The 24,817-nt window shown below is 37.4% G+C and overlaps 2 protein-coding genes across 3 annotated transcripts; both read right to left on the reverse strand.

The window, feature by feature from the left end:
- Positions 1-163: 163 nt before the first annotated feature.
- LOC110369944 (uncharacterized) lies at positions 164-1,533 on the reverse strand. The gene is made up of 4 exons (XM_021325601.3): positions 1,269-1,533; positions 1,046-1,189; positions 554-785; positions 164-427 (listed from the first exon to the last, which is right to left on the reverse strand). Exons 1-4 carry the CDS (start codon positions 1,385-1,387, stop codon positions 302-304), a joined length of 621 nt encoding a protein of 206 aa, XP_021181276.2. The 5' UTR covers positions 1,388-1,533; the 3' UTR covers positions 164-301.
- A 346-nt stretch (positions 1,534-1,879) lies between these two features.
- LOC110370018 (carboxypeptidase B) lies at positions 1,880-24,367 on the reverse strand. Of its 2 annotated transcripts, none has more exons than XM_021325708.3 (9): positions 23,559-24,367; positions 10,782-10,988; positions 7,401-7,657; positions 7,103-7,312; positions 6,850-7,027; positions 6,541-6,691; positions 5,658-5,847; positions 3,341-3,487; positions 1,880-2,753 (listed from the first exon to the last, which is right to left on the reverse strand). In XM_021325708.3, exons 1-9 carry the CDS (start codon positions 24,214-24,216, stop codon positions 2,541-2,543), a joined length of 2,211 nt encoding a protein of 736 aa, XP_021181383.3. In that variant the 5' UTR covers positions 24,217-24,367; the 3' UTR covers positions 1,880-2,540. The 2 variants fall into 2 exon arrangements, with proteins under 2 accessions (XP_021181383.3, XP_021181381.3); XM_021325706.3 differs by having other exon boundaries at positions 23,547-24,367.
- Positions 24,368-24,817: the final 450 nt, after the last annotated feature.

Genomic DNA, 24,817 nt, shown 5'->3' on the forward strand with positions numbered 1-24,817 from the left:
CATTGTATTAACACAAAAGCTAATAAATAGCTTACCTTGGGGATGATCAACCTAGAAATATTTATGTATGAATAATATGCGTTATTAAAATATATATCATCAATTGTGATACATCTAACAAAAACTTGTGATCCAAAAATAGGACTAGAAAAGTTAAAGAACTTTTTGTTAGGTTTATTTATTTATTGTAACAGTCTAATCACATTTCAGTGATATTTTGAGTTTTGTTTCATTATCAAATACTGGAGCGGACACAATTACGTTAAGGCTAGGGGAGGTAGGTGTTTTGAGCCTCATAAAACTACATTTTGTTAAGTTCCTTCAGGGACCTGGTAAACAATACAGCTAACATAGCAATTACAGCACTGCCAATTGTGCCCACCATGATTTTCTTCCTCTTGTTGTGGCCCCCAGCTTTCGTCTTCAACTAAAATGAAAAAAGATTCTAAGATATAATTATTGTTTCTAACATGTAAGTATTATTTAGACTGTAACCTATTTATGATTTCCTGGCCAATAAATATTAACTATTTTTTATTTATAAGTTAATTACCTTCAACTGTGTGTGCACAGCGCTTTCCATAGAGTTCAGTATGTTGACCATTTCAGTAAGTGTTGCGAGAGCAACATTGGATGCATACTTGTCTTTGTATAACAAGCAGTCTGCTACTTTCTTTGTTTTGGTTATTACTGAGTTATTAGCAACCATGCTTAAATGTATTCTATGCAGCAGAAGTGCACTTTCTTCAAATACTTCCACTATTTCTTTAGGACCTAGATGTGCCCTGTAAAAGAAATGTAGGAAAGGTAATGATTGAGATTTATTTTTTACCTTGTCTGTTTGTTCTTTTAATTCAGTAGTATAATGGTGCTTCTAATCTTGCTTCAACAAATAAACATAAAATTATGGCTGGGTACAAGTCTTGTCTATTTTCAATAACAACGACTATAAGTGAGCACCGCTTACTTATATTTCATAAAATTAAAATGATATACTGAATTCAGAAAGCGAAACCGAAAATCTTATAGCAAGTTCATCTCTTACATGCTGACTGTAGATTCTTTATAGGCTGGAATTAATTTGGCCCTTTCAATAAGTTGTCTCCTAATTTCAGGTTCCTCTATACCCAGCCTAGTTAGGTCCTCATCTGATAATTCTGTTAAGCCATATTGATCAATATTTTGTTTTCTGAAATAAGAGTAATGAGACATGAAAGAATTGCAATTAGTTAAATACATCATAAAAGTGTTTATAATTGATCTCTCACTTGAACACATCGATATATTTTTGAGCGCCTAGGCCGCATAATATTGAACAAACGGGATCTTCAAACTTTGCTGAATCTATCCCATTGGCTTCCAATACCGTCTCTGTTTTCTGATTCATTTTTATTTTTCAAATACGAATGTCTAAATGTTTTATTTGCGGCTTTGGTCTAGACTCTAGAATATGTCAACAGGTAATTTGTTGTGCGGCCGGTATTTGCGCCCGTATATTTGCCATTGCAGTTTGCTGTCAATGAAACAAAATAAAACTTCAACTAATAAAGTCAGTGTCAATTGGTGTCAATTTTATTTGACATAACTATATGGTCACTGTCAATCTGACATTTTCAAATTCGTTTCATTTCACGCATGATACAAGTTTTTTGTAATAACTGCGCCTGTTGTGGTGTACAGATTGCTACAAATCTACTACATTGATAGTGTGCGACTCTACTTGCTATAACTTGAATATTAAAAAGATTTTTTTTTATTACTTACATAAACTGTAAACCATGGAATTCATTGGAAGAAAATTCTTAGTTTTTTTTTTAAACATAGGATGTGTCAGACTTGATGCTGTATTTGAGGATAATAAAAGACAATATTCAATTCATTCTCCATTTATTTCATTTTCTGCTGAAACCCATTACTATCAAGTTTATTTGTACCTTCGTCTAATCTACATCGTGTACTTGTACCACCTACTGTTACCGTTATTGCTTTCGGTAAATCAGCGACAGCCGTGATTGGAGATGGTCTTTTTTAGTAAAAAAAGGACTTCTTGCAGATGCCACAAGGCATCTTATGTACTTAAATAAATTATTGTTTATTGAGCTTTTTTGTCACATAAGGTATTTTTTGAACTTAAAAACTAAATTGAGCAAATCTTTTTCTTATGAGCTAATTTAATGGATCCAATCTAATACAACTGGGTTAAATTAAGTTTTGTATCTAGGAACATACATGGATCTGAAAAATCATGTTCTGGTTAACCATTATAGATTTTTTGCATTTAAGATACGGCAGTAGATAGTTACATGGATATCCTTTTCCATGTTTTCTCCGTTTAGCGTGAAACTGAGTGAAACGTAGTGATTTTATTCCCTTATTTGTCACTTTGTCAACGGTTTTTGTCAGTGCTTATATTATGGCAATAAATATTTACTGTTACTTTATCGAACATAAGGTTTGTTTAATTTCTATGAACTAATCTAACATCTAATTGAGCAACTAGCGAGGCGTAAACAATTTCAATTTACTTAATTTAATTTAACTTATCCTGGTGATAAGTTATCTACAATTGCTTTAACAGCTTGCCAGGTTTCCCGGGCTGTGGACACTATTTGTGAGCCCGGGAGCAAAAAGCCGTATGGCCCGAAGGAATCGCGGAGGTCCACATGGTACGAAAACTTGATGCCAGCGCGTGCCTTCGCCCAATCATGAGACATTCCTGAAGCTGGTTGTCGTATTTCAGCTGCTGTACCAACCTGCAACACGATTCACAAATCAGTGTCTCAAGCGACGACATTGGTGAGTCAAATTAAAATCAGAATTATTTTGTGCTAAGTAGGTAGCGCACAATGCGTAGGTGTCGGTAGAACTGAACAAGCTACAGGTAATGAAACTGATATTCAAATTAGGGAGTACGTCGCGAGTTAAAACCATTCTTTTGAAAAGCCCTTTAATTGAACAACAGCATTCAATCACTCTGTGTGTCGTTTAATCGACTTGTCGCTCTACATGAGGTACAACAACTAGATGTCGGTTAGCCGACTGGTTATGAGCTCGAGACTAGGCTTACTACTTAATACCAAAACAAAATATCTTTCATATACGAATGTAAGTTAAATGGATGAGTAGAAGTAGGTCCTTAACCGTCCCTAGTTCTTACACAGGTACTCAAGCGGCTTATGTGGAACACCGTAACTAGGTATCATTTTTTCACATTTCTTTTCTAATAAGGCTACACCACTAACAGGTTTGATTCTATTGGCTTTTTTATTAGCTGTACATAAAACAATTCCACACAGTGGCGGCGGTATAACCGATCAACTTTCTATGATTAGATGCTTACTTGATACTTAGTGCCATATAGATCGGCAAGTGCGGCGGTGGCCAACTTGCCCATCTCTGTGAGGACGCCGTCGTCGGCGAACGACTCGTGCGCATGTGAGCTAGGCACCAGCCATGCCTGCGAGTATGCGTGCAACGAAACGTACACCTGTGAAGTAACATGCCATTATGGCTATTAAATCTTTGTAGGTTTATAGCAGATAATTGCACTACTTATTTTAACATGAGTGTTTAATGTTCTCTATTTGTCGCGAGCCTCAATTTAAGCCATGTATCTTGTATCAAAAGGTATAAGATATTCCTACCCATGAATTATTCTATTAAGATTACCTACATCTTCATCAAGTTATTTAATTCTTATGTAGGTAATTATGATTGTAATTATGATGTTATTCGTAGTCTCGCGAATTTCTTAACTCTGAGCCAGAGTTAGAGCAAACGTCACCGTGGACGTAGGTATATCAGCCAGATATATGGTTGGTAGGTTAGATGCATCCCTAAGGATGGGGCAATATGGGTGCAATGCTCTCTATGTAGGATATGGAAAGATAACGACCCTCAACAGTGAGGAAATGACGAAAAAGAAGAATGCATAGCCATCACCTAGAGAGAACCCCTTTTAATTTAAGCATCAATTGACAATAATTCCAATCACTATGAACTTCATTGAAGGAATCAAAATATGTACCATACTTGTCTCATTTGGTGACTACGCATTCTTTGTATTTCGTGTAAAAGCTTTTAAGAAATCTTAATATTTGAGGAGGAGTAGTAGAGTTCCACCTACTGGTGGATCCTATAGAAAACTTAAACTTATCCGAATCTGAATAGCGTCTCGCTTAAAATAAATCTTATTCCCGAGTCGATTGTACTTTATAATATCTGTTAGAAGTCTCGAAGATCTCGTGACCACAAAGTCACAGTTAAGACAGGGCCAAAGGAGTCATGCAATTTACGATGAGCATATTTGGACCTATTATTTCAAAGACAAACGATAAAGTCGGAAGAATAATTATGTGACTTTCGTTATATTTAATGACGGCATTATTTTTCTCACGATAGTAACGCTCTTAACTGAAATAGGTAACCAGAAAACAAATTAGTTACCAATGTAAACTGCGTATTTTCATTTTTATTTAATTTAATGCATCATGCCAACCAGCCTTGCATAATGAGTAAAAGTTAGCAAGCGAAAAGATTGAACGAGATGAAACTGACACTTGTTTAGTTAAAAGGTGTCAGTCGACATGCAACTCTGATTGTTCATGGATAGATTACTGATAGACATCTGTTAGTCACTGTTACTTGTGTAGGATTATTCAGCCCAAGTTGTGGACCACATCTCGTAATTTGCGAATATCTTCAATAACAGTATTTTAAGGTGTTCATTATGAAAGTGTCGTAGAAAATGTTTTGAAAGTAACGATGTGGGCAAATACCGTAGTCGTCACAATTTCCCGCGATAGACGTGCGGTCTAACTTTACGGTTTTGAACGAATGATAAATTGCTATACTTACAGGCGGTGAAAACCATTTCTGATTTCTATTCAGTGACTATAAGGTTTTGAGTGTCTGATTACTGTAACATTTTTTCATATTAACGTTTGAGTCATTTGCTGTTCACGTGGGCTATTTCAGAAATTGGCTGGAAAATTATGGTGAGACTTTGAGAGTACTTATGTGCATGATGCATGAACTTGGGTAAATAAACTTATGAACTAGGTACGTAGGTAACTAACCAGATGACTTATTTAAATTGTTTAGTTTAAGCACCTAGTAGGAATTTAGTAATCTATAAGATCTAAAGTGAAAACGTATACTCAGAATCTCAGACACCCGGTAATTATAAGTACGTTCTAATTAGCCATTACATGAACAAAGTAAATGAGTGAATAAGTACCTATAATGACGTATATCGTTGTGTTCATCCGTCACGCGATAAGCCTAGATAGAAAACAAGATAACTCATTTTACTCTTAGTTAATATTGGAAGATTACCGACGTTATATTAATACAGCTGTTTAAAGTTCAAAGACGTTAAAATTTGCAATATAAACTCTCTTTGAATTACCTATAAGAAGGTGAATTTGTTTAGGTGAGGTTTTTGAAAATTGATCAATAAAATACATATGTGGGCCATGTATGCTATTGAGCATTTATTAGTTACAATATACGACTTACTTTGTAGTATGTTCCTTTGTGACTTTTCCAAATTTCTAACTATAACAAGATACTTTTATAAGCTACAATTTTAGCAAGTTGTTTTGTTTATGCCCACTTCAGACCTAACGGTACAGAAGAGCAACAGTTGTATGTACCTTGATCTGTCCTCTATGTTCCGCTAAGAACTCGGAAACGGCTCGTGTCTCCGGCTCACTGAAGGGGTGCGGTCCGGCATAATTATCGGAGCACGGGTCCTGGGACGAGTCCTTTTCGCTCCAGTGGTAGTCCCAGTTGCGATCCGCATCGACTCCCACACATTCTGTCTGGCCCCAGTTCCATGGAAACCTGGGTAGGAAATATTAGTATAGCTTAATTTATTTTTGGCATATAGGTAGTACCTAGTTAGATAAGTGTGTGAACGGGTCAAGGAATATCCAACAAGTTTTTATAGTACAGGTAACATACCCGTACATTGTTGTGAACGTGCATTTAAAGGTCTAGCAAGATAAACACGTTTAACATTACTCGAAAATTATGGTTGGAGCTCTCCAAATGGTTTGAAGACTAAAATATTAGTCGGCATTGTGGATACAACTTGGACGGGCTACTTAGTTTTTAAGCTGACTTTGAAAGCCAAAAAACATCATTAGTAGGTATGTACCATTTCCAAAAGTTATGATTAATTAATATTTTTCTTTTATTTAAAAGTAGCCCATTAGTGAGATGTGGCAACTACTTTTTTTATAATGGTAAGTGGTTATCGTCGCCGTCGCCAATAGCGTATCGACGCTTTCAAAAATCAACTTTTTCTGTTACTTTTTGTACGTTCCAAAATGAAGGCTTCGGCATACCCGATTGGGATTTATAAAAAATAGTGCTTAGATTTCAATTCGTGTTAGGTCGTTACCATGCCAAAAATAAGGGGCATTGCTCATATAAACGATTTACCAGAAGCAAAGCACGTATGTCAGGTCAAGTCGTTTCGTGAATGTGTGAATCGGCATTTTCCCGCAATGGTAGTTCGCTCAAATTACTTACCATCCTACGTAGTAATCGTCGGAATGGTCGGGCAGCCGTGAACGTGTTTTCCTCCAGAGCCGGTCGTGAGTGTGCGAGTGCTCGTAACCGTCTGGGTTCAACACCGGCATGATGTAGAAGTCGGCTTGCTTGAGCATCTCATAATCCGCGCCTGTTCATACAACAAACAAGAATTAATTGCGTTGTTATTACGATGATCACCATTTCGATTTTGATTTCAAATTATCAAATTATTTCAATTATCACTTACACTCGACATACCTATGACTCTCTCGTAACAACATATTTCTTGAACATTTTAAATCTTACCTAAGCCCTTCTCTCCTTCAACGAGTGCGTGTATCATCCACGTAGCGACGGCTGGTGCTATCCACTCTCGCGCATGTGAACCGCCGTCTATCCACACTGCAGGCTTCATGCGCGAACGCAGTTTCCATTTCTTCTTCTCTTTCCCCTTTATTGCTGTGTCATTGCCTGCTAGAGAAATCTGAAAATTAAAAGTCTCATTTGCCAATGCTTTTGTTATCATTTACTCGTCCAATCTCTTCAGATTTCAATTTACCTTTACTGCGACAAGTGGTAATCCTTCCGATGACCGACCCAGAGGTATGAGTTCCACTAAATCAGAATGCGAGTGCTGTAGATACTCTAGATACCGCAGGATGTCTGCATATCGGTGATACCTTCTCCATGTCATGGGGTGACCACGTAATTGTTCCAATTCAAGCCTCTGTTTCTTTGACAATCGTGGATTCTCGTACGTAATCGCTTTCTATGGAAGAAATCATAGTAGTTAAAGTACAAATCATCCAAGTGTAATAATTTTGCAACAAACGGCCAACGGGAGGCCTAAACTTTACCTGCAAATCCCAAATTACAACATCGAAGTCAATATTATTCGACTTGAGATGATCTTTGACGTCTCCGAGGAGGTCGGGCGGTACAAGCAAGTCGGTGGAGCCGTTGAGAGACGGAGACGTCCACCACATGAGTCCGGAGCCCTGGGCCTCTTCCTGCAGGTCCAGCATCTCGTGCACCTTCCACTGCACGTCGGGGTATGTTCTAATTAACTGGAAACCTTTGTAGTTCTTCTTAAGAGGCTTCTTTGCAGATTTTTCTAGAGCACGACACAAAGCGCCAATTAGAACATTTTTGGCAAGTCAGCCGCAAACAAATAAAAATAGTGAGAAAGTTGAAATATGAAAAACAGTGTCTCTAGAAAGTCGCAAATACCATTGCTGCATGGTGACAAACTGGTGACGTTTGAAACTGGTAGGTAAATGGATCAATTGTTTTCAAGCCCCGTTTTTCCACTAAATGATATTCTCAGAAAGTTTAATTGTAGACATTCAAGATAATATGATTGGCTAAAGTAAACCGAGGATTTACAATTAACTTTATTTTTATGTTAATTTTAAATTAATAATGAGATAGAAGCAGGGAACAAAGCAAGTGTAACAAACAAACAAATATCGATGAGACAACCAATTTAAGCTTCTGATGTAGTCGTCAAGCGCGACAAAATGTCGGTCAATAATAATGATTTTTTAGGAAAATATTTATACTCTCTATAAATACATAGATTGCCATAAATTAGTTTTGTTAATAAACGGTTCATGAACCTGATAACTTTTTTCGCCTAAATACAATTTATAAATAGAAATTCAAGAGACTGGATTTTTTAACGGTGCTTAAACTAATAAATAAATTAGGTAAATTGTTAAAGATAGACTGTGTGATGTGCGTCCCTGTCACATAAAAATTTTCTAGTAAGTATTTTAGATATTATATTTGTTCTAATCATAAATGTAACACAGTAGGATACATATATGTACATAGTTCCGTAGTACAACATGATAGTTATGCTTTCTTTGAGATTAACTAATGCTGAGAAAGTGTTAACTTATGAATATGATGCGCTATCGTTCGTTTATTACATAAACGGCTCGTAAAACTGCTTTTTACTATTTAATTGAAGAATTAACTTGAATAAGACAACAGCAACAACTTTTAATTTATGTTATGTAATAAAAGAATAAGTTAATTATTTTTACTATCATAAAATATGTGGTTCGGATCCTCAGGGAGGAAGGTTCGAGATTCTGTAACATGCAGCGTAAGGGCAAGAAATCAAAGCTTTCGGAAGAGACATTAGGGCTTATGAAGAAACGACGTGAAAACCCGCCTGTCACTTCGTCAGCTAAGCGGGCTCTAAACCAAGAGATCAACAAGCACGTACGACGCGACCTCCGGTACTCCAATACTCTTGCCATTGAAAGAGCAATTGAGCTGAATCGGGGGTCAAAGGTGTTCGTACAATCTCTTGGAAGAAGCCACTTGACGAAGCTGACCACAACAAGTGGAGAAGTCGTTTCTTCGGTGCCGGCAGTCCTTTCGGAAGTGGAAAATTTCTATGGCCGGTTATACGCATCGCATGCATCTCGACCTGATCCCGGAAATGAGGATTCTAGAGCCACATTAACACGCCATTTCACCGAAGACCTGCCAGAAGTCAGCAGTGGCGAGATCGAGATCGCTCTGAGACAGCTCAAAAATGGAAAAGCCCCTGGCGAGGATGGCATTACAACAGAGCTTTTAAAAGCAGGAGGTAAGCCCGTACTGGGGGAGCTCCAGAAGCTTTTTAATGCCGTCCTGTTTGAAGGGAGAACTCCAGAGGCGTGGAGTAGGAGTGTTGTCGTCCTGTTCTTCAAAAAGGGAGACAAAACCCAGTTGAAGAACTATCGACCCATTTCCCTCCTAAGCCACGTCTATAAGCTGTTCTCAAGAGTGATCACGAACCGACTTGCGCGAAGACTCGACGAATTCCAACCACCGGAGCAGGCTGGGTTTCGGAGCGGATACGGCACCATAGACCACATCCACACAGTGCGGCAGATTATACAGAAGACCGAAGAGTATAATCAGCCCCTGTGTCTAGCATTTGTGGACTATGAGAAGGCCTTTGACTCGGTTGAAATCTGGTCTGTTCTGGAGTCCCTGCAGCGTTGTCAAGTAGATTGGCGATACATTCAAGTGATGAGATGTCTCTACGAAGCCGCTACAATGTCCGTCCAAGTACAGAATCAGCAAACAAGGCCCATACCGTTGCATCGAGGAGTGAGACAAGGGGATGTTATTTCCCGAAACTGTTCACTAATGCAATGGAGGATATGTTCAAGACGCTGAACTGGAAAGGACGCGGCATCAACATCAATGGCGAACACATCTCTCACTTGAGATTTGCTGACGATATCGTCATCATGGCGGAAACGCTGCAGGACCTACAACAGATGCTTAACGACCTGGCTGAATCTTCTACGCATCGGCCTACGGATGAACTTGGACAAAACCAAGGTCATGTTCAATGAACATGTTCTACCGGAACCGATTGCGATACACGGCGCCGTTCTCGAAGTTGTTCGGAAATATGTATACCTCGGGCAGACATTGCAGTTAGGTAGAAACAACTTTGAGGACGAGGTGAATAGGAGAATTCAGTTGGGTTGGGCTGCATTTGGGAAGCTACGTCGAGTCCTAACATCGTCGATTCCACAGTGCCTAAAGACAAAAGTCTTCAATCAGTGCGTCCTACCTGTCATGACTTACGGAGCCGAAACGTGGACACTGACGGTACGGCTGGTCCACAAGTTTAAAGTCGCTCAGCGGGCTATGGAAAGAGCTATGCTCGGCGTTTCTCTGAGGGATCGCATCAGAAATGAGGTAATCCGTCAGAGAACCAAGGTCATCGACATAGCCTACCGAATCAGCAAGCTGAAGTGGCAGTGGGCTGGCCATATTAGCCGAAGAACCGATAACCGTTGGGGTAAACGAGTTCTAGAGTGGAGACCGCGCCTCGGCAAACGTAGTGTAGGACGTCCTCAGGCACGGTGGAGTGATGACTTGCGCAAGACGGCTGGCAGGAGCTGGATGCGAGAAGCCGAAAATCGATCTCAGTGGCGTGCACTTGGAGAGGCCTATGTCCAGCAGTGGACTGCGATAGGCTGATGATGTTTTACTATCACTATTTTTCATAGTTTTACGGTGAATTGCACCATTAACTCTAACGATAACCGAATCATTTTCATTTGTCAAATCGCCGATTTGACCAACTCCTCCTTTGACAACCCACTCTTCCGCCGAGAGCTCATTATCCGTGCCGATAGCTAAGTATATCTATATCGTTAAGAGGTGCACATGGGTCCTAGTTTTTTTTGTTAAAAGGTTTCTACATTGTCACTTACTTATGGTAACATCACTGGCCACGTACGTGCCGTCATTCTCCTCAGTATCCAGCAGAGTCTGGAACCAGCTGCTCGGAGCAGTAGTCAGGGGCCGAGGACTGGTTGTCGCAACAGGCTTCTTAGGCGTCGCGTCATCAGAAAACCAGCTCCCGTCGAACCACGACGACTTAGATTCCATTATCCATTTGTATATCGAGGAAAAAAAACCTGCGAAAGACAATATTTTAATAATATTTCGGAGTTCAAATTAATAAGTTTAGCAGTGATGTCGTTTTGATCAGGTATTTCTAGATTTATTGCATTGTAGATTTAACAAAGTGTACAAAAAAGTATCAAAAAACATTTAAAAATGTCAAGAGCATCTGAACTTATCTACTTTATAAAAACGTACTCAAAATTAATAGTACCATCATTCATTTGACATAGCAACAAAACTTTCGTAGTCGTTTGAACTAGGAAATAAGCTTAGTTTACAAATAAGTATTGATCCCGCGAGCTATGGTCAACGTATGTATGTAATTATGCCCAGTTGCATGGAACTGCTCAATAATTCAGTAGTTGTTATCGGAAGCTTAGTCCAGTAGTTACTACATTTAAGGAGAAACTTTTTTATGTTAGTGGGGCAAGAGTATCGAGCGAGAGCTGGATCCCGGGTACGCGTGAGGCGCGCGGGGCTGTTTCAAGTCTCTACACTATGTGACAACTTCCTCAAGTATGTTCCGAGTTACTGACTAATTACACCACATGCCTGATACCCATATGTTACTAGTACAGTTCAACATTCAGTACAATTCTAGTTACATTGATTGATCGTCACGACTGAGAATTGGAACAAACCTATCCTAAAAAGACCAAGGTTAGGGTTAGGTTAGGGCATTAGAGGAGAAAGAGACATTCCGATTATATTTTCCATGGATTTATGACCAAAAAACTGTCACAATGTTCTTGAAGATTCTTAAAATACATGTAAAATCAGATAGCCTTTAAGAAACGGCTATTATACCTATTATGGATTGCGAAGATCAGATTAATTAACGAGAAAGCAATAAACAAGAAATAAACGCTAATCTTTTACATAAATCTAGTTTTATATCTTTGTTGAGTGTTCCATTTTAAATTATTTAAGCATGTGGGATTCCTAACGTTGATTGGCAATGGCATTTTATGTCTGATTTGGCTTCAAATAGTCTGACTATGACCCAGGTTCACCTAGGTACAACATAAACTTCTGGTTGCCTCAAATCAATTATTTAATTTGAAAATTGAACGTAAACCTAGACTCGATTTTAAATGCTGTGAAACTATCATCAGATAGCCTGTGTGTTTCATCTCTCTAATTAGTGGTACATACGGTCACATTTCATTAGTGTTTATGCTTTCATACTTAATTAAAATACCGGCAGTACATTCTTGACAATAAAATAACCATGCCTGCTCATCATTGTTAATTCTATTTTTAGACAAATTCTTAGTAATAAGCTGAAAGTTTACATTAGAGCCTTAAAACAGTGAAATTAATTTTAACACCCTCAAAATTACCGTATAATGCTGGAAACAAAAAAATGTTCCACACAGACACAACTTTTCCCAACACAGTCTTACCCAGCGCGGCGAATAAGTACGGGCAAATCCATTTGGATTGGTGGAGGCCTTTGTCCAGCATCTGACGTATTTTTTTCTGGATGACGTCGTACAAGATTTATAAATGAAAATGTTAAGGCTTTTGCTTTCTAATAAAGACAGTTAGGACGCCAAAGTAGATGATATAAACTACCTAGCTGCTAAAGTTAATAACCGTATCGCAGTTTTCAACGCCAATCTAAACTAGAACTCATTGTTACGGCTTAGTTATTAAGCACACTTTAACCAACATTGGGATAGGCTTACTTAGCAGTATGGTTTTAGTATATATCTAAGATTTATATTAAGTGTACCCGAGAATCGTTTTTGGTACATTTCAGTGACTGAAAATCGGGACTGGCTTGCATTTTATGGAAGTATGGCTTCCTTTCATGGTTACTTACTGAAATGAAATGAAATGAAATGAAATTGTTTATTTTGCAAGTTGGACATTACATCACTTTTACACGTCATTTTAAGAACGCTGAGGCCGGCATTTCCTAACTGACTGATCCCTGAGAAGAAACGCCGAAACAAACTCAAGGGTCATAGTCTCCTTTAAAGTCCAAACATGTTATAAATGAAATAATTATGTGTGAGTGTCACCATGTACGCGGTCTGGAATGGCCTTTTGAGGAAAGAGCCACATCAGGCTGGAGCTGACCAGTCCCAACAGACGGCACGCATGCATCAGTCGTCGTGTAGCTCAACCATATCTTAGGGAGCTCAACGACCTGTCACACGACGATACCAGATCTGCAGAACATTTGCGTAGGCCATTAAAAAATACTCAAACCTGCCAGACAGTATTTATGTTATAAGAATATATAATGTTTCTCGCATACACGATACTCACATTTACAATAACCCTAAACAACCACACGTCCTGATTGACCATCTAATCACGTGGGGGGCGGACACACGAATGAGAAATTACTGGCGTGGCTAACGTGGCTCTGGAAACCCATTTTTAACATGGAGACTAGATCGAAGAAAGTACGTATAGGACCGCTACCCGAGGGCAATCGTCGGGGCACACCTGGGGCCGATGCTGGGTGTCACAGCATGCGACCCATCGGCGGTGGGGGACTGAGCAGGCGGGTTCTCCCCGATAAAAATACTACAGCCGAACCGACAGACAGACTAGACGATAGGGCGAATACTGTTAGTCCCGCTGAGGATGCTTCGCAGGGGGCGTCAGCTACTCAGCCTGCGACCACCAAAGCGGGAAAACCCAGAGTGCGCATGAAATGGACGGAAGATATGAACATATTCATCATGCGCACATATTATTATATAACAAAATTAGAAGAGGACAGAACTATGTACTGCACACAATTACACGAAAAATTTAAATTACAATATCCAGATCTTAATGTAACAGAACAGAGGATAGCAGACCAAAGAAGGGTCATTATTAGAAATAAACTACTTTCAGACGATGCGCTAAATAGAATTAGGTTTGAAATAGGCGAACAACTTAAAAAAGAAGAGGAGGAGAGGAATAGTATTATCCAACAAACAAACACACAACAATTAATTCAAACACTTACCCCATACAATCTTACCATACCACAAGATACCAATTTAACAAACGACTACCTAGAGATAGAACCTACACAACACAGCAACGAACGTGCTATAACACAAACACCATCCGAGTCTGACCCCTCACATACACAAAATCAGTCTGACCTTTTGTTATTCGAAAAGTTAAATAGCGATTTAGAATCTAACATGGCAAAATATAATGGGATGGACCCTGCATGCAGACCAATACTGCCTAAAATGAGGCCATCGCATCAATTAACTAATATTATTAACATATTTAACTATAAAATCATCCCTGATAAGCTAGCTCATTTAGAAACTTTACAAGACTCCCATTGTTTAATTTATTGCTCAGCACTCACGATCGCTACTCACTTTAAGTTAAAAATAAATATAGGTAGGATTAGCTACGATAATAGAATAAAAAATAAACCACCATGGCAAATAAGATTAGAAACTGATATAGAAAAAATAAGAAAGGATATAGGTAGACTCACCCAATACAAAAACGGCAATACGTCTAGGAAATTAGCTGAGAAAGTTAAAGGTATTATAGAAAAAACCAAACAACACAGTACACACGATAACTTCAACAAAAGAATAGAAGATCACTTAGACACACTAAAACAGAAACTACTAGTAAAAAGTCATAGAATAGCGAGATACAAAAAGGCTAAAGAGCGAAAAGAAAACAATAGATTGTTTGCAACAAGCGAAAAACAATTTTATAGGAAACTTAAAGGCAACAATACCACAATCATACACCCCCCATCCTTAGACTCTCTTAAAGAGTTTTGGCAAAGTATCTGGTCAAACAATATACAACATAATAGTGGAGCAACTTGGATCAAAGAGGAAATAACTAGATCAGAAACTATCGAAGAAATGCCTTTCGAAGAAATAAGCGCGCTTGAACTTAATACGATTATAAACAAAACACATAATTGGAAAGCAGCAGGAATAGACGGTTTACACAATTTCTGGATAAAGCGACTACACTCTTTACACAGTACACTAGCTAAGCAAATTAACGATATCTTAAAAGGAAACCAAAATATTCCAGATTTCTTGACTAAAGGAATTACGTACATGATTCCAAAATCAAATAGAACCCAAGACCCATCGCAGTATAGACCAATAACATGCCTCCCTACCTTGTATAAAATAATCACCTCATGTATAACTAACAAAATCACTAAACACATTGAAAAATATAATATTCTAACGAAAGAACAGAAAGGGTGCAGGCGCAGACACATGGGCTGCAAAGAACAACTAATTATAGATTCCACCATTTTAAAACAAGTTCAAACATCTAGAAAAAACTTATATGTAGCATATATCGACTATAAGAAAGCGTTCGATAGCGTCCCGCACTCTTGGCTGATCGAAATATTAAATATATACAGGGTTACTGGTAAGTAGACCGCATCCTTTCAGGAGGTGATAGTATAGGTCAATACGGACAAATTTGACCCTGGGGTACACTGGGCAAAAGTTAACCCGTTTCAAGATAATCGAATTTCAAGATCAGTCGTCTAGGTACGCGTATAAATTTTCATTATTAGTCAAAAGTCTCGTTTTTGTGGATTTTTGTGTGTTTATGGATAGAAGATGAATCGCTTCATAATAACAAACCATAAAACTGTACAAATCACAGAGGAAATTATAGCGAACAGCAATTAATTTTTTAGTAATTATTTTCTCAAAAATATTACTCTTCATTTTTTTGTGCAGAATACTTAAAAAACATCTACATCTATCTAGCTATCCAAAAAGGCACAAAACACACAAAAAACCGCAAAAACGAGACTTTTAACTAATAATAAAAATGTATTCGTGTACCTAGACGACTTGTAAAGAAAAGATCTTGAAATTCGATTATCTTCAAACGGGTCAACTTTTGCCCAGTGTATCCCAGGGTCAAATTTGTCCGTATTGACCTATACTATCACCTCCTGAAAGGATGCGGTCTACTTACCAGTAACCCTGTATAAAATCAATCCCATTATTGTAAATTTCCTCAAAAATACTATGGCGTCATGGAGAACTACACTTAACATACACACACAAACAGCAACCTTATCTACAGATGAAGTAGCTATCAGAAAAGGTATATTCCAGGGAGATTCCCTAAGCCCCCTGTGGTTTTGCCTAGCCCTGAATCCACTCTCGCGAGCACTCATTGAATCAAAATCAGGTTTTGATATAAAGAACAATAGAACAATACTACACCAACTTACACATTTATTATACATGGATGATTTAAAATTATACGCAAACAAAAGTACAGAATTAAATAACTTATTAGATATAACAACAACTTTTTCGAATGATATAAGAATGGATTTTGGGCTAGACAAATGCCGAAAACTAAACATAGAGAAAGGTAAGATTGTAGAAGGTAATTACTTAACAAATACAGAAGAGGTGATTGAAGCAATGGAAGAATCAGAACTATATAAATACTTAGGTTACAATCAGTCAAGATTACTAGAACATAAATCCATTAAAGATAAACTCAAAAAAGAATACTTCAATAGAATCCATTCCTTATGCAAAATGCACTTAGCCAGTAAAAACTTATTTAAATCTATAAATACATATGCGATCCCTATACTTACTTATTCTTTTGGCGTTATAAAATGGTCTAAATCAGAATTAAACTCACTTGAAGTTAAAACAAGAACTACCCTAACGCAGCATAGATATCATCATCCCAAATCGGCAATAGAAAGAGTAATAATATCGCGCAAGGAAGGTGGACGCGGACTAATAGAGATATCACACCTCCACAAGAGACAAATAGTAAATCTCAAACAATTCTTCATACACAAAGGAAACAGCAGTCAATTACATAAAACCATAATAGAAATAGATAAAAACTACACACCACTAAACCTTAGCGAAAACGAAAACACAGACACAATAGACAGAACGAAACACATAGAAGAAATACACAGAAGATGGAAACAGAAAGAATTACACGGTCGACACCCAAATGACTTACAACAAATATGTATAGATAGGGAAGCGTCCAACAAATGGTTAGAACTTAGCGGACTTTTTCCAGAAACAGAAGGGTTTATGCTAGCCATACAAGACCAAGTCATTAACACAAAGAATTACAGAAAGTATATAATTAGGGATAGTACAGTTAGGAGTGATTTATGCAGAAAATGTCATAGCAAGCCTGAAACCATACAACACATCACAGGAGCATGCAGCATACTTACACAAAACGATTACACACACAGACACAACCAACTTGTAAACATAATACACCAAAAACTCGCCATCAAACACAAACTTACACAAGACCCTTACACACCATATTACAAATACACACCAAGAGCTGTCTTAGAAAACCAATATTTTAAAATGTATTACGACCGCACTATAATTACAGACCACACCATCTATAATAATAGACCTGATATCACACTGGTAGATAAAACCAACAAACACACATTCATCATTGATATAGCAGTCCCAAACACTAACAACATTCAAAAAACAATCACAGAAAAAATTAGGAAATATACAGAATTGCAAGAAGAAATAACTAGAGTTTGGAAAATGAATAGAGTAACAATAGTCCCGATAATAATATCTACCACAGGTGTAGTCCCTAAACAAATTTTTAATAGTTTTGCCGCACTTAACCTCTCCAAATATACTTACCTCACTCTACAGAAAGCAGCTATCCTCAACACATGCCGTATAGTTAGAAAATTTTTGCAACTTGATTTAGACAATAATTTTAATGCAGTACAGAACAACCAGCAAACTTCTCAAACCCAATAGTATTAGTATTAGGATCTCACTTTGGCTTTAAGCCCGTAAGATCCTAAAAATACCAGGTTTAAATTAAAACCTGAGAAAACGAACGTTTAAAACCAAAATAATAAATTAAAAAAAATATATACAATTATAACATATAAATGTCAATAAAAACAATGTCATTAATAAAATGTTATCTGATGATAAAAATATTTAAATGTCAAAAGTAACAATTCACAGGCATTTAAAAAGATATCACTCACTAAGCGAGCAGCTCATTCCCAAGCTTCTTTATCATTTAAATAATCAGATATTTTGTAATATCCTTTTTTCAAAAGTTTGGATTTTATATGATTTTTAAATTTCCTGATAGGTAAGTCACGAACCGCTTTGGGAAGTTTATTGTAAAAGCGTATACATTGACCCATGAACGAGTTGCTTACTCTGTGGAGGCGAGTAGCATGTACAGCAAGATTATGTTTATTCCTAGTATTTATGCAATGAACATCAGACATTTGAACAAAGTTAGAAATGTTTTTACGAACGTACATTAAATTTTCAAAAATATATTGAGAGGCAACAGTCAGAATGTTTATTTCTTTGAATTTCTCTCTGAGAGAAACTTTTGGACCCAGATTATAAATGGCTCGAACAGCTCTTTTCTGTAAAATAATATAGTTTCAACATCCGCACAGTTTCCCCAAAGGAGAATCCCATACGTCATTGAACTATGAAAGTAACTAAAATAAACTATTCTGGCTGTGTCCACATCGGTGATAAGTCGGATCTTTTTAATAGCATAGGCGGCTGAACTAAGCCTTCCTGACAATTTAACTATATGTGGGCCCCATTGGAGTTTGGAATCAACGGTCAAACCAAGAAATACCGTTGACTCAACAGGCTTCAACTCTACTCCATTTAGTTGTACATTGGTGTGTAACTGCCTTACGTTAGGCGTTGAGAATTTAAGTAACTTCGTTTTAGATTCATTTAAAAGAAGATTATTGACATTAAACCAATGAACAACCTTTGAGAGTGCATTGTTAACTTCGTCAAAATTGTCGAGTTGGCGCTTGATTTTAAAAACGAGTGAAGTATCATCGGCAAACAACACAATCTTGTGATTATCCCTTACGTGATAAGGGAGGTCATTAATATAAATAAGAAACAAAAAAGGGCCTAGAATTGAACCCTGTGGAACCCCCATGGTGACCGTAGATCCAGAAGACCTCTTACCATTGACATCCACCTTCTGAATTCTATTATGCAAATAAGAAGTCAGAAGGTCAAGAGCCTTGTTTTTGATACCATAGTGGTGAAGTTTCCTGATGAGTATATCATGGTGCACGCAATCAAAAGCCTTGGACAAGTCGCAGAAAATACCGAGCGCATCCTGCGAATCCTCCCAGGCCTCGAATATATTTTTAAGCAATTCCACGCCCGCATCCGCTACTCATCATATATTAAACCTCGTGAATTTTCCCAACTCCCAAAAGTTATTGTTTATTTTTGGTATTCATGCATGAGTGTGCAATTAATCTTTAGTGTGTACTTACCGTACTTCATTTGACAAACGGGCAAGTGGAGAATCTCGCAATATTATTAGATTTGGCTCGGTAAATCTATGTCTTATGAAGACGAAAACGAAAAAAATAAACATAGGTTCTTGGCTGTGAAGATGTCGTAAAACCGAATGACGCTAATTCTAATTTGACCTCATGGACCGTTATGGCCTTTATCTTCTTTTATTGCTGAAGAAACTTAACTTATGTATCTAGACTATGTGTTTTAAATATATATCCATTTTAAGTGGTCGATAGGACCCCACATAAAAGAAAATATAAAGTCGAACGCGCTTTCTATTGGACTTTTTTTGACTCCGCCTTCTAAACTTGTTTATAAAACTATCAAAATACCATTAGGTTTCGATAGGCGGTTTTAGTTTGAATGTTTTAGCGGATTTGACTGGCCAACAGGCACTTAAAAGTGTAGTAAAAATACGCCTAGTTTTTGTACCTAACGGCATCACCGCTGGCCATCAGACTAAGAATATTGGCATGGCAACTTTTGAATTAAAACAGTATTAAAGCTGTTTCAATTATTGTTTGAAATGTCCTCTTTTACGTTCGTGAAAGTAATCTGTGAAGGGAATGAAGTAATTTTCTTAATCACTATAATAGCCCTAGTGAATTATGCATTCTGTGCGCGGTCTGTCCCCGCGTGCCCTAGACCTTCGGTGCACCGATTCGGTGTTGTTTGGCACCTCAAAGTATATGTTGCATAGCATTGTCTCATAAGGACAGAGCCTGAATATAACAATCAGAAAAATTATTTATGTAAATGCGACGTAGAAGCACACTTACACTATGTCTTAACTCTTGTAAATATTTTTAGGTAAATAGAATCGTTTTTTAACGTCTGTTGTTTCTGGAAAGATTTGATTGTTTCTTTGCTGAAAATCGATTAGAAGAAATCGTTAATTGTTAAGAAGTTTATTTGCTATTTAATCGAGTTCAAACCCATACTATATGATACTGAGAAGTATGTAGGTATATGTATTATGGTATCGTCAAATTTCCCAGAAGAAAAGATAGCGATGATATTTCATATATTAAAATCCTTAAATGCTTAACGATTCTGTACCTATTAATATTCTTAAATGCTTCTTCTGATCGAATTCGAAATCGAATTTCCCATTGCAAAGTCATTATTCATAATAAGATCAAGTTTAACAGCTATTCAACAAAAAACAGATAGAACATTAATAAATCATTTTCTTTCCTGTTTTAAATCCTCCAGTTCTTTAGCTAAGAACATTCTAGAATATTAATATTGCTATGATGACTTTCCGGCTTATGCTAACCCTGATTAACAAAATATATATTGTTGCTGGGATTCTCACTGCAGAAAGTTTTAATAACAATTGGATTAGCAGTTTCAAAGTACTTTTGCCTATGTTTTATCTACGTATAACTTTTTCGGGTCACCAGTGCAGATAATTCAAATAAGTAATGGCTTTTTGATATTTTACCAGCGCCAGTCTCAGAGCTTTCACCTTAAGGGATAACACAATGACAAACTGCGGACAAAAGTACTCTGAAACCGACCATCAATAATCCTTAATCATGAATTTTTTGAACCACGACATCGTCCGTAAGAACTTTCTTTTGAAAACCTGAATTCAAACTCTGAGCATCACTACATTCACGATTACAACGTACTTTATTTATCTGTGTATCAGATCTAGTAGGGTCATTCGGTGATTTTCCATTATAATAGAGGTAGGTTTGTATTTTATTGTAGAAAAAAAGCTCAAAGTTCTTGAAGCAAACTACACGTGTTACTCAATTAAAACTTTGATAATTATGTGATTAAGATCCCATCAAATATGTTTGATGCTTATGAGTCCACAGGCTTGACAGGACTTATGAGTCCTGTTAAGGAAAAGTTTATCAGCGCAGTCAATTTTGTTTTTGAGATATTGCAGGATGTGGTTGTTAATTACATGACATGTTAATTAATATTTTTACAAATTGATCTGATAATAACATGTTGTGTCATTCTGAAGACACGCTTTTGAGCGTTTATTTCAAATCGTGATAAACCAATTTTTATCCTCAAAACCTCCCGGACTCCCCGAGCTCAGATCACCCCTATAATTTTTCATGTATTCTCTTCCCTTTATAGTGTGTTTCATTTTACTATAATAACATTTTAAGTGTTTTTTGCCATTTTCAAAGGCACTGCTGTACACTGTTGTCACTCAAATCGATTGTACAATAATTGTAGTTGTCAGATCTGAATCAGATTCTTATCCTAAGGGAAACCGATTTTCATCAACTCCCAAAAGCGCTACATGCAACGCATTTTAGAATATGATAAAGCTATCTAATTCTAATCCACGTGCAAAAATTTTTTACATATGTAGGTATACCTAAATCATAATATACGTCGTGAATATATCGTTTTTGTCTATAGCATTCTTGTTTCTTATTGCACATTATTTATAGAATAATTAACAAAAAAATCGAATAAATCTCATAGATAGGTAAAAAAAATATTAAGCGCAAGATAGTTTTATTATTGACTCACGATAGAGTGGACAATACTTAGGTACTGTACTTTACCTGCGCTAAGTAGACACTACCTATAATAAACTTAATGCTTTGATTATGCACAAGTGCATCTTGGTGAATAGGATCCATAATACCTACTATTTTTCCCGTTGAGCTCATTTTATTTTATTTCTTTATACATCATTTGGCAAAACTGGTAGGTAATAAAATAAGTTATTACTATCTTGGGTTGTAGCAATCAATGTTTTGGCTCAATATTTTTAGCTGCTATATTGTCAGAAAAATATCTAGTTTCTTTAAATAGGTATAGGTAGTTTACCCAGAGTATTTTATTTATGCAGAGCAGGCGAATGATGTCGTAAAACAATTTTAAGAAAGGCTCAGGCATCATGCAGGAAGATGTGATGTAGTAGACATTATGCTGTCAAAATTTTGCTTTTAGGTACATAGGTATGAGTTCTTTGCAAAACACTTTCTCATAGACATTTCACGGATGCCCAGGTACTTCAACAGACACTTTGAACTATCCAAATGACCAGCTAGCCGCAACCGGTAGGTCAAAGCGACCTAACCTAACCCTACAGACATAGGTACCTACCTAGACTGATCACACCATAACTGTAGTGAAAGTCAGTCAGGATTCGGTTAGTCTGAAATACTGGATACAGATCGTATTTTAAGTAATTTCTAGTACGTTCCGAATCTGCTACTTTGTCTATAAACTTTTATTTCAGGCTTGGTGAAAACGTTGTAACAAATATGTTATTTATCTTGAGAGTTTTCACCTCATAGGGGCGCTAAGGTCAACCGTGGGTCATCTTTGATATTAAAGTCTCAGTTTCATTTTATCCGATTAATGTCCTAGAATGTTGGAACAAAAGATCTTTTTTCTATGCTACTGCCGAGTCTAAAACTTTTATGATATGTTGTTAAAGCCACAGAATCAATGTTTTTAAATCGAGCAATATGAAAGAAAGTTCTACATTATTTATAACATAAAGTATGTTAGCATCAGGGAAAACCATAGAGCAATTTGATGTTCCTACTATGTATCGGTTGATCATGAGGTTTCCAGTCACTTTTCTTTTTTTCTTAACCTATAAATAAATGGTATTTTATACTAAGTAGTGAATACTGAAATATTTTTTATCAGGATATTAAATCGATTCACGTCGAGGCTTCATTTAAAGCTTAAGTACCTACCTACTTTATACTTATTAGGTTAAATTAATAATAGACCAAAACATGGTTTAAGATATAAAATAGTGCATTAATTAGAAAGCACAAGGAAAACAAATACAATATCTCTAAATATCAACCAGCATTTTTCTGTCTTAGTGAGTCGCAATGATTCGCTTCCTCGTCTCGCCTGCGATTTTGTAATGATGATTTCGGATACTGCTCAACATTTTTAGACAATTCTATCTGTTTTTGGTCATGGTTAGCGCTTTTAGTATCATTAGGTATAATTACATGGAAGTTTCTTCCAGCATCATCCGAATCCAAAGTGTAATTAACTCAACTTGTATGGGCACTTTCAATCACAGCGCGTATTTTCTTTTTACTAAACTATATTATGTCTATCTAGCTAGAGCACCTGCCTCAACATTTTTAATGAATATGTTAGTACTATGTTTTGTTATACGTATTTAGCTTTATTTATGCGTGACATTTGAATTAAGGGTATTGGTATATATACCTAAGAAACTGAGTAATTAGATCAAAAGTGACCTACCTAAAAACCAACCTGATTTCGCTGGCTTCTCGGGAACCTTCTTTAATTTATTTTCTTGGAAAAATGATGTTAGCCATCCTGTATTTTTGGGTGGGCAAGTAGTTTTCTTTGGTGACTTGGTTGTTTTAGTAGTTCGTCGCATCGGGCGCGTCGTGGTCCGTCGCGTGGTGGACGCCGGACGCCGTGTGGTGTTCGGCCGCCGGCTGGGCCGTCGTGTGGTGCTCGGCCGCCGGGTCGACGCCGGACGTCTGGTGGTGGGCCGAGGCACCTGCTCCATCTCCGGAGATTCCATCAACACATATTGGTCTCCTATTTGAAGAACTGGCATTCCTGTCACTGCATTGGGCTTCACTATTGGTGGTTTAGATATAAAATTTGTATGACTTTCTATATTAATATTAGTTGTCTTAATTACTTTTTTGTCTTCACCTTTAGTGTTTTTCATAGTCACGTTCACTTTGGGGATTTTCCCCTTGAGTAACACTTTAGCACTGAGGGTGGTAGTACGCCTCCGCGGCGCAGGGGTGGTTTCGTAAGAGTCTTCGTATTCGTCCCACACGGAAAAAGGGTCCATCGATTCGGAGTCGGAGATGTCTGCGGAGTGTGTCGGCGGGTGGCGGGCGGCCGCCGCGCACGCCAGCAGCATCAGCAGCGCCAGGCGACGCGCCATGTGTCGAGCGTGTGCGCATGGCGAGGTGCGCGCGCACTGTAAGTCCTGCGGCCGGCGGCGCAGTCGGCCGGACCACCTTCCCTGCCACTGTTATTATGCGTCGATGTCGCTTTCAACGCGCCCGCCACCACTAGGTCAGCACACTGGCGATGCCCGCCTGAGCTATCTATGTGCCTGCTTCCTCGGTACGTCTTAGCCCAGTGCAACTTAGGTATTATAACAATATTTTTTTATATTGATCCTTGTAAATTAAAAAAAAAACTCGAGAAAATAGTTGAATAGGTACAAGTACCGATTTGGGCTTTCAAAATACTTACTATAACGGATATGGTAACCAATCAATTTATAATAGCAATATGAAAAGTCCCTTTGTAAAGTTGTTACTTATAATTTGGCCCATAGCCTTGCTAGCCATGATTGAACGATCATTACAGAGGTGCAAAATCAATCAGATTTCTAGTTTGTCCAATGAAAGTTACGAACGCAGCCGGCGTATCAAAGTGGCGAGCAAAGTCAACATCAAATTATATTGTTTGGTATTAAAACATATGATTTAATTTCCATCGTTTATCATCACATATGACTAGACAATGCGTGAAAT

This window comes from Helicoverpa armigera, chromosome 9, assembly GCF_030705265.1.
Source record: "Helicoverpa armigera isolate CAAS_96S chromosome 9, ASM3070526v1, whole genome shotgun sequence".
In the NCBI taxonomy this organism is placed as follows: domain Eukaryota; kingdom Metazoa; phylum Arthropoda; class Insecta; order Lepidoptera; family Noctuidae; genus Helicoverpa; species Helicoverpa armigera.

Excerpts from the sequence above, each read along its gene's own strand:
- LOC110369944 (XM_021325601.3), bottom strand. The coding sequence starts at position 1,387 with ATGAATCAGAAAACAGAGACGGTATTGGAAGCCAATGGGATAGATTCA. Across the intron at positions 1,190-1,268 it reads AAATATATCGATGTGTTCAA|AAAACAAAATATTGATCAAT; the intron begins GTGAGAGATCAA and ends CTCTTATTTCAG. Across the intron at positions 786-1,045 it reads AAAGAATCTACAGTCAGCAT|GGCACATCTAGGTCCTAAAG; the intron begins GTAAGAGATGAA and ends TTTCTTTTACAG.
- LOC110370018 (XM_021325706.3), bottom strand. The coding sequence starts at position 24,216 with ATGGCGCGTCGCCTGGCGCTGCTGATGCTGCTGGCGTGCGCGGCGGCC. Across the intron at positions 6,692-6,849 it reads TGAAGGAGAGAAGGGCTTAG|GCGCGGATTATGAGATGCTC; the intron begins GTAAGATTTAAA and ends TTGTATGAACAG. Across the intron at positions 3,488-5,657 it reads AACATAGAGGACAGATCAAG|GTGTACGTTTCGTTGCACGC; the intron begins GTACATACAACT and ends GTTACTTCACAG.